Genomic DNA, 13,559 nt, shown 5'->3' with positions numbered 1-13,559 from the left:
CTATCTCTCCAATACGGAGAGACAAGGCTTAAAGGGCTGAGTTAACATACACAGAGCTGTAGATCTTCATGAGAGAGCGGACCTACTATCACTAGTATAGCAGAGGTTCATCTCCCATGAAGATTTACAGCTCTGTGAGTGTTTGCACAGACCTGTAAGCTTTCACAATCCATATCTCTGTTGGAGATAGGAGAGCTGAGAAGACTCTGTAAGGGGGCCAAGCTTCAGCTCTGCGTTCTTCACTCTGTAGCTGCTGAATGATAGTTTGCAATTTGCACTTTGTCCCATTGGACTTCTTCATAAAATTGGAAATTAAATAACCATGCATTTATTTACAACATGATGAATACTGAAATGCTAGTAACATGGTCAGTACTAGAACAAATGTACTATAACCATTAGGGATGTACCAATACCGGTTTTCAGTATGGGATAGGAGTACCAATATTTTTTTTATCGGTACTCGCCAATACTGAGTACCAATTCCGGCATCCAGTCTTGCTAGACATCATGTGACAGGTTTCACGCTCCCTCCTAACACTGAATTATCAGGAAGGTGACGGCGGGTCATGACACACCACCCAACTTCCTGTCCAGGAAGCCAAGCTGCCCTGCAGTGTCATGAGGGAGCATGTGGTCAGCTTCCGCGGACAATTAGCAAGCCAGGGTGTGGGTTATCACCAGCTTCCCAATTGCATGTCTGGGAAACAGACCCATGCTTCTTTGCAGCAATGCGGGGCAGTGTGTGGCTTCCTAACTTTCTCTGATATCTGTATCAGTGCCGAGGACCGGATTGGTCCCTTTTCCCCGTGTACACACAGCTGGTTTTCCCGACAGGTTTTCTCTTGGTCGAGAAAACCAGCCGTGTGATCTGGCGTTTTTCTTGTCCAAGAGAAAACATGACAGTTTTCCTGATGAGAAAACTGATCGTGTGTACGCGGCATTATATTGGTGCATCCCTAATAACAAGCCAACAGTGCAACATTATTGAGGAAACATAAATACCACCTCTTAATCCTGACCTAAGTTAGTACTTAGAAAATAAGTTTATTTTTCAGGACCTGGACCTTGTTTGACAGCTTTTTGGCATCTAGCTCCATGAAAATCTTTTGAAATGTTTCAAAAGTGTATCTCAGGTCTTGTGGGTAGGCTAAGTTCAATGCATAAATTAGACCAAGCATCATAGAACAAGCATTGGCTACATTTTTTAAGTTTTCAAGTATTGTGATGCCTTCAATGATGATGCCAACATCTTGGTAAGGGTCTGTAGCATCTGCCCCTTCAGATATGACGACATAGATTCCTAGGGTGGTGTTGCGCATCGAGTTTAGGGCTTCAACATGTTCAGAATCCTAAAAAAATTCACATATAAAAATAAATAATTCGATCAGATTGGGGTAAAACGGGGAACTTGGTTTTAGAGCAATTTTTAACAGGTTGAAAAAATTACCGTGTACTCCTTCACGAGGTTAGAGGGTTCTTCATTCACATAAACAATGAGGGCTTTTAGGATGCATTCACGTCTTTTCTCTATGGTGACATTCTGAAACATGTAACAAAGAAGCCATTATTAGCAGTTTGCTTCTTTACCCACAAAATTATTTCTAAAAGGGTCAAGTCTGTCATTCCTGGAAAACATAACAAGAAAATGGTCCTAAACCAAATATGTTGCTATAGGAAAGCTACTATGGCTGAATTAACTAATAAATATTTTCAATAATAATTGTTGTCAGTGATTCTTATTGTCGATTAGTTGTTGGCCGGCACAGCCCCTCCTGCTTACACAGGCTGTACAGATAGAGCATGGCGTCATCCTTGATCCCAGCGGTGATTACTACATGCATACCCACCATGACTGAGGAAGTCATGCTGCATCTGTACAGCTGGTGTAAGCAGGAGGGGGCTGTGCTGTGTGAGTGACAGGACTGGTCAGCAGCCCCTGTAAGGTGCACATGCACAATAACACCTGACTGTGCCTTGAAGATAGGCTGTTACTTGTCTCCCCAACACACACTGCTCAATAATGGGCAGAGAGGGCGATGCAAGAAAAAACAAAGTGGAAAGCCAAGGGATATATCAGGTGAAGGGGAAAAAAAGAGAAAAAAGCAGTAAAGACAAAGGAACAGAATCAGAAATAAGGGGGGGGGTTAGGGTTTGTAGTTTTAAAAAGCCCTAACCCTAAAAATTGAATAAAGAAAAATTAAAGCCTCAAAATTGTATTTAACCCTTTCAGCCCCCACATTGCGAGGGTTAAATACTTATTTGTGTAAAGGGGGTATAAAAATGAACATATACTTACCGATCGGTAAAGCCCTGTACACACGATCGGAATTCCGATGGTCTAAAAACCGATGGATTTTTTCATCGGAATTCGGATGAAGCTGACTTTTATCAGTCTTGCATACACACTATCAGACTAAATTCCGACTGTCCAAAACGTGGTGACATACTACGACGAGCTGAGAAAAATGAAGTTCAATGCTTCCGAGCATCAACTTGATTCTGAGCATGCGTGGATTTTTCTCCAATGGAATTCCACACAGACGATCGGTTTTTACTATTGTTTTTTTTTTCATCGGAAAAATGTAAAACATGTTCTATTTTTTAAAACTGATGGAAAAAAGATCGATGGGGCCCACACGCGATTGGTTTGTCTGATGAAAAAAGTCCATCAGACTTTTTTCAATCGGTAAAACCGATCGTGTATACACGGCATAAGTGTCTCTTTTTTTCCTGCCCATAGGAGAAATCAAGCATTTAACCTTAGCATTGCAGGGGCAGCCCCACTGCAAGGGTTTAAAAATTGCACGAAGATCTAGAACACCCAGTTTACACTATAGTCGGCCCCAAGGCCTGTATTAACCATTTTTTTCTTTACCTGAGCAAAAAAATAAACAAATCGATTTTCAAAATAATCATTAGTTGTAGCCTTAGAAACTATGCACTACATGCCTCAGTTGTTCTAAATGTAAATGCATAAATACCAAAAAATATGGTTAAGTCATATACAAGCCTTGAAATTAAAAGTTTACATTCCAGAACATATATACAGGCATACCCCACTTTTAAGTACACAATGGGGTTTATTTACTAAAGCTGGAAAATGCAAAACCAGGCTCACTTCTGTATAGAAACCAATGAGGTTCTAACCTGAGCTTGTTCAATTAAGCCTGGTACTAAAACCTGGAAGCTCATTAGTTTCTGTGCAGAAGTGAGCCTGATTTTGAACTTTACAGCTTTAGTAAATAAACCCCATTGTGTACTTAAAAATGGGGTATACAGTGCCTGTACACTATGCCACATGAATTCAGCTTTTTAATTTTGAGAAAAAAAAAGAGGTTTGATAACATGGCTGAAAAACTAAATGTTCATCTTTAAAACCACTTATGGACCGCCCGCCTTTGTTATACATTGGCTGTTTGAAGATGGATATCGTTGTTATGTCAGCAGATAGTTACCATAACCCTGGTATCCTCTTCTTCAGTGGGCAGTTCGCTTTGTGATAAAAGTGGTCTCTGTGGCAGATTCGCCACAAGATCACCTTTGTCGGGGGTGGGAGAGGTGCCCCCCGCTCCTGCCGCGCTCCAGTGCCCTCCGCCATTTACCAGAGTCGCTGGCAACGGCGGAGGCAATCGGATTCTGTGTCCTCTGTGGTATGGAGCTGAGTGAGGGGAAGATGACCCCCATCCAGCTCCATACCAATGCAGCAACGTCAAAACATCACTTCCACCCATAGCTCATAAAGAGACTTTTTTTTTCCAAACAACATTTTTTTTTATGCATTTTAATGTAAATATTAGATCTGAGGCCCTTTTGACCCCCCAGATCTCACATTAAAGAGGCCCTGTCATGTTATTTTCTATTACAAGGGATGTTTACATTCCTTGTAAAAGGAATAAAAAGTGACAGATTTTTTTTTAAATAACAGTGTAAAAAGTAAAAATAAAAGGTAAACGAAATAAGAAAAAAATTAAAAATTATTAAAATGTGCCCCATCCCGACGAGCTAACGTGCATAAGCGAATGCATATGTGAGCAGCGACCGCATATGAAAACGGTGTTCAAACCACGCATGTGAGATATCGCTGCAATCGGTAGAGCCAGAGCAATAATTCTAGCCCTAGACCTCCTCTGTAACCCCAAACATGCAACCTGTAGAATTTTTAAAACATTGCATATGAAGATTAATAAGGTTAAAAGTTTGTCGCCATTCCACGAGTGGGCGCAATTGTGAAGTGTGACATGTTGGGTATCTATTTACTTAGCGTAACATCTTTCACAATATAAAAAAAATGTGCTAACTTTACTGTTGTTTTAATTTTTTTCATTCAAAAAAGTGAATTTTTTCCAAACAAGTGCGCTTGTAAGACCGCTGAGCAAATACGGTGTGACAGAAAGTATTGCAATGACCGCCATTTTATTATCTAGGGTGTTAGAAAAAACAAATATATAATGTTTGTGGGTTCCAAGTCTAGCAAAAAAAAAAAGATTTCAACTTGTAAACAACAAGTTTGAAAAATAGGCCCGGTCCTTAAGTGGTTAAATAAAATATAAATATTGCCAGATTTAAAATTAATTTAGAGAACATACCTGATCCATAACTGACAGGATGTGGTTGATCTTCTGTGCTGCTGCTCCTCCTTTCTTTCTAAAAATACTGATGAGCTGGGTTGAGAAATTATCAAGCTGACCCATAAATTTGGACATCAAAGGAATTGTTGTAATCCTACTGAATTCCGCGCAAACCTAATACAATTTTAAAAGAACAAATCAGAATGGTTACTCATATAGTTTTGACAATCCTTACAATATTATCATGCAACAATACTGGCACTATGGGGCTGATTTATTAATCCCAATACCTAGAAGCACTTTGCAAGTGCAAGTTTCACCTCTAAGGCCTCGTCCGATGCCGGATTTTGGTCTGATGGCTGTACACACCATCAGACCAAAAACCCCCGTGGAAAACAAACGCGGTGACGTGTTGCGACGTGGCCACGACGATGACGCGGCGACGTGCGCGACCCTGGAAGGTCAATGCTTCCACGCATGCGTCGAATCACTTTGACGCATGCGAGGGATGACGGCCCAGCGGACAGCGGGCCGAACATGTCCGACGGACAGGCTTCCAGCGGACATGTTTCTTAGCATGCTAAGAAACATTTGTCCGCTGGAAACCTGTCCGATCTGCCGGACATTTGTCCGGTCGGCCGTACACACGACCGAACATGTCTGCTAAAACTGGTCAGCGGACCAGTTTCAGCAGACATGTTCGGTCGTGTGTACGAGGCCTTAAGTGTAGTGCTTTAGTCTTTGATAAATAGCCAATCACATTCAAGGAGAGTAATAGAAAAAAAACGATTTTTTTATTGCACCTGGTTGGCTATCATTTGCAAGTGAGAGTATACCATATCAAAGTCTAAGGCCCCGTACACACGGACGGACAATCCGCTGAAAACGGTCCGCCGGACCGTTTTCAGCGAACATGTCCGCCCGGAGATTTCTGTCTGATGGTTGTACACACCATCAGACAGAAATCCGCGTGTAAACAATACACGGGGCGTGGCCGCGCCGGCGCCGCGACGATGACGCGGCGACGTGGGCGGCCTTGAAGTTCAAAGCTTCCACGCATGCGTCGAATCAGTACGACACATGCAAGGGATGGCGGTCGGTCGGAAGTGTCCGGTGAGTCTGTACAGACGACCGAACACGTCCGACGGACAGGTTTCCAGCGGATAGATTTCTTAGCATGCTAAGAAATTTTGATCCGCTGGAAACTGTCCGATCCGCCGGACAATTGTCCGGTCGGGCCTACACACGACCGGATCTATCCGCTGAAACTGGTCTGTCAGACCAGTTTCAGCGGCTCGATCCGGTCGTGTGTACGGGGCCTCAGTCAACTACACTTAAAGTGGTTGTAAACCCACGAAAAAAACAAAAACAAAACCTGCAAGACAAAAGGCATAATTAGCTAGTATACATAGCATACTAGCTCATTATTAAATACTTACCTTAGATCAAAGCCCCCACAGTGGTCCCGCTCTGGCCGGCGACATGTCTCCCAGAATTATTCCCAGGTATCGCGGGCTCTGGCACTGTGATTGGCCGGAGCCACCAGTAACAGCACATCCGCTAAAGAAACATCACGCTTGGTCCGTTTCTTCAATGCACATGTGCCGATGAGGTCAGCACATGCTGATACAGTGGATATCTCCTAAACCATGCAGGTTAAGGAGATATGCATGGTACCTACAGGTAAGCCTTATTATAGGCGTATCTGTAGTCAAAAGTGGTCTGTAAGAGTTTACAATCACTTTAGGAAGTGCAACTTGCACTTGCAATATGCATCTCTGCACTGGGCTTAATAATCAGCCCCAATGTCTTTACCAGCACTTACAGGTGACATAAAACATTACTACAATAAAAACAAACCAATTAAATCTGGATGATCATTTAGAATTCAGAATTACAACCATCCAAATAATTACAGCTGACACTACAAAGACTTACCTCTCGCTCATTAAAGAGTGCTGGCCATCTATTCTTAAATTCAGCAATGAAAGGCTCCTCAACCACCTCATGCCTCCTGTACGAAAATGTTTTGTCCATCAGCACCGTGATAACCTGCTCATTATTTCTTTTAGTCACTTCAGACAGTAGTGCAATTCTTTGCTGTTCGAGGGTTTCTTTAGTTTCTCCCAATGGGTAATCTGGACAGTAGTTTACCTCAGCTTTTTTAGGTTTCTTCACTTGGTTAGGACTTCCCACTGATCCTTTTCGCTTATGCGAGTTAATGTTTAGCTCAGAACATCCTATGTTCCTCAATTTTGTTCTGTAGTTTGCCATCTTGTATCTTAGACTTATTTTCCAGCCATAGTAACCGCTCAGAGATCCTTTTTCTTTGAGGCAAGGGAACTTTCGTACCAAAGCAGCAGCTACATCATCAAGATCTGCACTTGAAGGGTATGCCTTGTACTTTATTATTTCTGAAGCTAAAGCATCCAAAATGTCAGACTTCAGCTTGGTATTGGGGTTGAGAACAGTACCATCAGTGTGATAAGCAAGTTGAGCTCTTTGCAGTTGTATCTCAGCATCAAAACTAAACTGTGGTATTGGGAAACTGTTAGGCCATAGCTGACTTCTAACAGAGGACAAAGATTCTGGAGTCGAAGGGGCAGATGAATGTGAGGATGAAATTATGTCTGTGTCCAAGGATGATATTGAAGATGTCTCAATTACTTCTGACACAGATGGAGCAGAAGAGCTGCTTGTAGATGAAGGCAATTGAATAACCTTAAGTGTGGCTCTGTCCTCTATGTCTGCCGTTGAACTAAGGTTAACAAAATCATTAAAATCAGGATCTTTGAACTGAAGTCGAAAATTTTCATGGACTCCGAGTTGTGTTTGGATTTCTCTTTTAAGGTCATTCAACGAGTCTGGTATACCAGTTGGCATAATTAACCTTTCACAGTTATTATCTCCCAAGATTACTAGGAGTTTAGCTGGGGTACCCATCACGACAAACTATTCTGAAGGAGAGAGAGGGGTGACAATATAAGTACAATCCCAGCAGACTGATCTATGAACTATTACATTAACATTTACTATAAAATTAAACAAGCATTACATTTTTAGAACAAGACTTGGTTTACACAGTTACACAAAGACCTAATAGTTGTCATACATATTTACATATCAAGGTTCACAGTAGCCTTACAGGACTTCCGTGGCTGGATATTGCACCTCATCAATTAAAATATATCTTTTTAGGGTGACCATTCGGACACCTCCAACCATATAATCAGCAAGAGGGTAAGGGTCTTTCAACTCGTTATGGGGAATAAAGAAAATTTCATGAGTTGGTACCAATTCAAAGGCCCTGAAGTGCTCGTGATACCATGAACACATTTTTTTAGCAATGAAAGCTAGACTGTCACCGATTAGACAGATTTGTGTAATTTCAGCAAATTCTGGTAACCCACAAAGAGACCCATGGGCAATTATCATGCCATTTCGATATGTAATGCCATCATAAGAGATATTCCGAGTAACATTGACAGCGGTGATACCAGGATACCTAACATTAAGGCAACGTATGACATCGTCTTTCAGGACATCAACAGCGACGTTAGAGACATGTGTGACCTTAAAGGTGGTCTTTTCATGGCTGGGTATGTGGATGTTATATCCAGCCATCAGTTGGTGTTTACTTGCCAAAGTCAATGTTATGTTCTTGAAGCAATTTGTATGCCTAACTACTTGTTTGAAGTAGCTATGTTTAGCTTCAAAACGCAATGTCCACAAAAAAACCAAAGGTCCAAAGCAGCGAATCATTTCTGGATAGTGCTCCAAAAAATGATGTTTTGGAAGAAGTTGTTTACTTGGGAACAGCTCCTGATATTTCTGACGGTGTTCACAGATCTTGCATTCCAGATATGCAATTGTCTCGTCTGTGTGAACAAAAGACAAAACCAGTTCCACAATATCCTTCAAGTCTAAAATCATGAGCCACACAGGTTCATCTGCAGGCACCAAATGCCCAATAATCAATGGCAGTAACCTTAACAGGCACCAATTTTCATGTGCATTGCCACCAACTGATCTTCTGCTGGCAAATGTCTGTGGCACCATTTGAGGTTGATTTGTCTTATCACCCCACTTATATGGGAACTTATGAATAAGCTCATTGAGCTTATCAAGACACAAGATCTTCTTTGAAATAAGTACAGCAAAGCAGGCCGCCAGCTCAACTGGCACTATGCCTTCAAAAAGATCATGAGCAAGATCAGGAGGGTAGCCTGTTGTAACATTAAAGTATTTAAGGCTCTCACTGAAAACACATGATTTTTTAACACCCAGGACATTTACCATTTTTTCCAAAGCATGCTTCACATGTCCCTGGTGTTCTTCTGCAGTCCTAAGTGTAAATTTACCTGCCCTCACTTCATTGGCCTGAAAATCTGCACGAGAAGCTGTACAAAATCGACAACAGTAGTCACCTGAAAAGTTCTCAATAAAGCCAGCCATAGAATGAGCAGCGAGATTATCGGCCACAACACACTGTACTGTTCCTTTAAGGAATGTTCCTAGCTTGTGGACATACAAACCTTGCTGTTCCAAAGTTTGGAGATCATGCAATAGCGGTTGCAAGATTTTGTCAAATCCATATGCCTTCACATCTTCTGTTTTGCACAAAAGTCCAAGATTAATTGAAGACAGCGCTGCCTGAAAAATTGATGGTACATTACCCAAAATCCAGTAGATTGCACATAACTTGTGCTTCTTTCTTGATGTCCCAAGAGGGTTGCAAATTTCAAAGTCATCAACATAAACGCATACAGATATCCTCAACTCCTCCGAGAAGAAATGATTTGCTTTACAATACAGACCGTCTTGAATTGAACTGTACTGATGAATATCTTGTCTAAATTGTTGAGAACTATGACTTTCGACCACTTTGTCAAGTAGGTCATTCTGGTCAAACAAATTCTGTAAAGACTGAAGTATTGGAACATACTGAAAAGTTCTTTTTTTTTTGGCTTCAAGAACATACTCTACAGGGTCTACAATTTTAAAATGTTCCCTGTAATATTGTTTACGTTTAAATGCAGAGGAGAGCAGACCACCACTTTTTATTGCTGTAAGTAAAGGGTTTGTTGTACTTAGAGCTGTAACAAGCTCTTTGACTAGAAAGTCATTTACATCAATTTTGTTCTTTTGTAAGGTATCTACAATAATTTTGCAAGACAAAGGAAAAGAAGCATCACTTAGTAAATAATCAAGATCCCCCAACAACTCATCAACAGCTCTGCTTGGGACATGGTAGTAATTTTCCAGCTTTAACAGCAAGGAAGCAAATTTAAGTTCTACCAACTCAGTCAAGTTCTCTGGAACCTCATTTGTATCAATACAGCTGGAATCCTCATCTAACACAGAAGCTTCAGTTTCTTCATTTAAAAGACTATCATCCGATACCTCACTTATCACTTGGGTTTTCACTATTCCTTCCTTAAAATCTGCTAATGAACACTGACGGTGTTTTCGGCTTCTATGTGATTTGAATGTGCCATACACATTTGTTTTAAATAAGCAATCCTTAAACATACAGCTTACTGTCTCATAACTACGCAAGTGGTTATTTATATGGAGAAAGTAGTCATTTTCTGAAGGAATGTCAGTGGCGACACAAACATGACATTTTATCATTGTACTTTCTCTAGTATTTTGATGTTGCTTTTCACTGCCATGTGATCTGCATAAGTGGGACCGCAGTGCATTCCATGTTTTAAAAGTGCATGGACAATGAGAATAAGCACAAGGATACGCTTGTCTGCGGCCATAGTGTCCATGTAGTAACCTAAAGTGTTTTAATAGCTTTGATCTAGATGTGTGAAACGAGCCACAATCTCTGCACAACCACTTATGGGATTCCAGAGGCATAACTTGCAAACTCTGTGAGGGGAGAAAAAAGGATGTTTATCACTTTTTTTTATGATAATTAATAATAATTAAAAACTGCCAATTACTATTTAAAGTAAGGCCGCTCTAATGCCGCGTACACACGGTCGTTTTTTGTCTTGTAAAAAAATGTTGTTTTTTCTCATGAAACAAAACAACGTTTTTCAAACTTCATTTTAAAAAAACGACGTTGCCTACACACCATCGTTTTCTGAAAATGCTCTTGCAAAGCGCGGTTACGTACGATGGCACTCTGTTCCATTCAAGCTCGCGTCATAACTTGCTTACTTTTTTTTTCAGAAGACAAAAAAACGACATTTTTCCAACACATGATCATTTTAAATGATGTTTTTTAAAACGTCGTTTTATTTCATCACATAAAATCACACATGTTGGCTGGTAAACATTGTACTATGTGCCCTGCCCTGATGTGCCCTGTGCCCCATGCCCTGATGTGCCCTCATGTGCTATGTGCCCCATGTCCTGATGTGCTATGTGCCCCTTGCCCTGATGTGCTATGTGCCCCATGCCCTGATGTGCTATGTGCCCCATGTCCTGATGTGCCCTGATGTGCTATGTGCCCTGTGCCCCATGCCCTGATGTGCTATGTGCCCCATGTCCTGATGTGCCCTCATGTGCTATGTGCCCCATGTCCTGATGTGCTATGTGCCCCTTGCCCTGATGTGCTATGTGCCCCATGCCCTGATGTGCTATGTGCCCCATGTCCTGATGTGCCCTCATGTGCTATGTGCCCTGTGCCCCATGTCCTGATGTCCTGATGTGCTATGTGCCCCATGCCCTGATGTGCTATGTGCCATGTTCCCCATGCCCTGATGTTCTATGTTCTATGTTTCCCATGCCCTGATGTGCGATGTGCCCTGATGTGCTATGTGCCCTGATGTGCTATGTGCCCTGATGTGCTATGTGCCCCATGCCCTGATGTGCCCCGTGCCCTAATGTGCCCCGATGTGCCCCCATGCCCCGATGTGCTATGTGCCCCGATGTGCGATGTGCCCCATGCCCCGATGTGCCCTGATGTGCTATGTGCCCTGATGTGCGATGTGCCCTGATGTGCGATGTGCCCTGATGTGCGATGTGCCCCTTGCCCTAATGTGCCCCGTGCACCGATGTGCTATGTGGCCTGATGTGCTATGTGCCCTGATGTGCTATGTGCCCCCATGCCCAGATGTGCGATGTGCCCTGATGTGTGATGTGCCTCGTGCCCTGGTGTGCTATGTGCCCTAATGTGCTATGTGCCCCCATGCCCTGATGTTCTATGTGCCCTGATGTGCAATGTGCCCCATGCCCTGTTGTGCGATGTGTCACATGCCCTGATGTGCTATTTGCCCCGATGTGCTGTGTGCCCTGATTTGCTGTGCACCCCAATGTGCTGTGCGCCCCAATGTGCTATGTGCCCCATGCCCTGATGTGCTATGTGCCCTGATGTGCTATGTCCCCGTGCCCTGATGCTCTATGTCCCCCATGCCCTGATGTGCTGTGCCCAGATGTTCTATGTGCACTGTGGTGCTTCCCTGTGCCCCCTGTTCTGATGTGCTATGTGCCTCAATGTGCTATGTGCCCTGATGTGCTATGTGCCCCATGCCCTGATGTGCAATGTGCCTGATGTGATCTGATGTGCCCCGTACCAGGGATGTGCCCTGTGCCCGATTAGCTGTGCCTCAATGTGGTGTGCCCTTATGAGCTGTGATGGGCCCTGATGTGCTGTGCCCTGTACCCTGATGTGCTGTACCCCGATGTGCTGTACCCTGATGTGCTGTGCCCTGATGTGCTGAGCTCTGCACTGTGCCCTGATGTGCACTGTGTTGTGCCCTGGGCCGGTTTGGACAAAGTCCAGGGCCATCTTTTTGTCCCAGTCCAGCCCTGCCCCTTACACCAAGTGTGCCTATTGTACCCCTAAAACCAGGTGTCCCTGTCAGAGTGCCCCCTTACCCTCAGATGTCACACCACAACAGTACTCCCCATGGCATCTCCAAAGCACCCCTTTCCCCCCAACACTTCAGCATAAGCCCCCCCAGCTCACTTAACTCCCCCTGACATTTCACAATACCCACCCCTAACCATCTCACAGCACCCCCTGACACATCCCAAAAAAACTCCCCCATACATTTTACAGCAACCCCTCTCTCCCATACAAAAATGTCCAAGGACCCCCTCTCCCATCACACACATGCACACACACACTCCCCCACCCATTAGAATGTTTACATACCTGAGGGCTGAAGTCCTGTTCTGTTTCTGTCTGTATAGCAGGTGCTCACCACTTGCAGAAAATAAAACTTAAAGTTAGTCAGCTGCTGGAGTGTATATGTTCATTACTTAAAATAATTATTGGCAATAGATACCATAGGACTAGATGGCTTAATTTGCACACTACAGCCTATTTATATATGGGAAACTTTTTCTAACTGGAAACTGAATAAATTTGTCTTTATATGGGGGAATTTGAATCATATCAAAGTAAAAAAAGTATAAAATATTGCACAGGAACAAAATAGAGGAGTGTGTAGTGACTAATAATAATATAAGAAGGCACATGTGTACAGCTTGAAATGATGGGGTCTGTAATCTATAATTAACCACTCTAATCTTCTGACAAACTCAATAAAAATGCAGTAAATAAGTAAGCAATCAGTAAAATAACTAACCTGTGTCTCCACAAAACTGTAGTTTTCTCTGTCTGCACATGGAGAAGAACTGTAGGACTTGTCTGCACAAAATGGTGGCATCAAAAGTGTGCTGAGCATGTGCAGAAATAGCTCCACCTACTGATCATTGTTGTATTCCAGAATCAACACAACTTAATTTAATTCATTTAACTTAAGTGACTTGTGTAAATTTGAAAAACATTTTTTTCTAATTTTGTCAAAATGACTGTTTTAATTTTAATGCACAAACATAAGTGAATTATTTAATTCAAATGTATTTACATACTTTGAACCAACAACAGCAAGGTTTCATTTTTTTGAGTGTACACTTCTGTGTGTAAAGAACAAATCTGGGCAGTCTGCGAAGTTTGTAAACAAAATGAAACATAGTAACTAACATTGTAACTAAATTTAACCACTTAAAGTCCAACACTTG

The 13,559-nt window shown here is 42.4% G+C and overlaps 1 protein-coding gene across 2 annotated transcripts; it reads right to left on the bottom strand.

Moving 5' to 3' along the window:
* Positions 1 to 245: 245 nt before the first annotated feature.
* LOC120946877 lies at positions 246 to 13,251 on the bottom strand. 2 transcript variants are annotated; one of them, XM_040361699.1, is made up of 6 exons: positions 13,124 to 13,251; positions 12,688 to 12,738; positions 6,510 to 7,528; positions 4,590 to 4,745; positions 1,451 to 1,543; positions 246 to 1,352 (listed from the first exon to the last, which is right to left on the bottom strand). In XM_040361699.1, the coding sequence occupies exons 3-6, from the start codon at positions 7,512 to 7,514 to the stop codon at positions 1,035 to 1,037; spliced, it is 1,572 nt and encodes a 523-aa protein (XP_040217633.1). In that variant the 5' UTR covers positions 7,515 to 7,528; positions 12,688 to 12,738; positions 13,124 to 13,251; the 3' UTR covers positions 246 to 1,034. The 2 variants fall into 2 exon arrangements, with proteins under 2 accessions (XP_040217633.1, XP_040217642.1); XM_040361708.1 differs by lacking the exons at positions 12,688 to 12,738; positions 13,124 to 13,251 and having other exon boundaries at positions 6,510 to 8,305.
* Between the last annotated feature and the right edge of the window lie 308 nt (positions 13,252 to 13,559).

This window comes from Rana temporaria, chromosome 1 (genome assembly GCF_905171775.1).
Source record: "Rana temporaria chromosome 1, aRanTem1.1, whole genome shotgun sequence".
Lineage (NCBI taxonomy): Eukaryota > Metazoa > Chordata > Amphibia > Anura > Ranidae > Rana > Rana temporaria.
This window is presented reverse-complemented; position numbering and strand designations above follow the sequence as displayed.

What these genes read in the sequence shown, in the direction of transcription:
- LOC120946877 (XM_040361699.1), bottom strand. Translation starts at nt 7,514, where the DNA reads ATGGGTACCCCAGCTAAACTCCTAGTAATCTTGGGAGATAATAACTGT. An exon ending in CACTCTTTAATGAGCGAGAG is followed by an intron (nt 4,746 to 6,509) that starts GTAAGTCTTTGT and finishes AAATTGTATTAG; the next exon opens with GTTTGCGCGGAATTCAGTAG. An exon ending in ACCTCGTGAAGGAGTACACG is followed by an intron (nt 1,353 to 1,450) that starts GTAATTTTTTCA and finishes GAATTTTTTTAG; the next exon opens with GATTCTGAACATGTTGAAGC.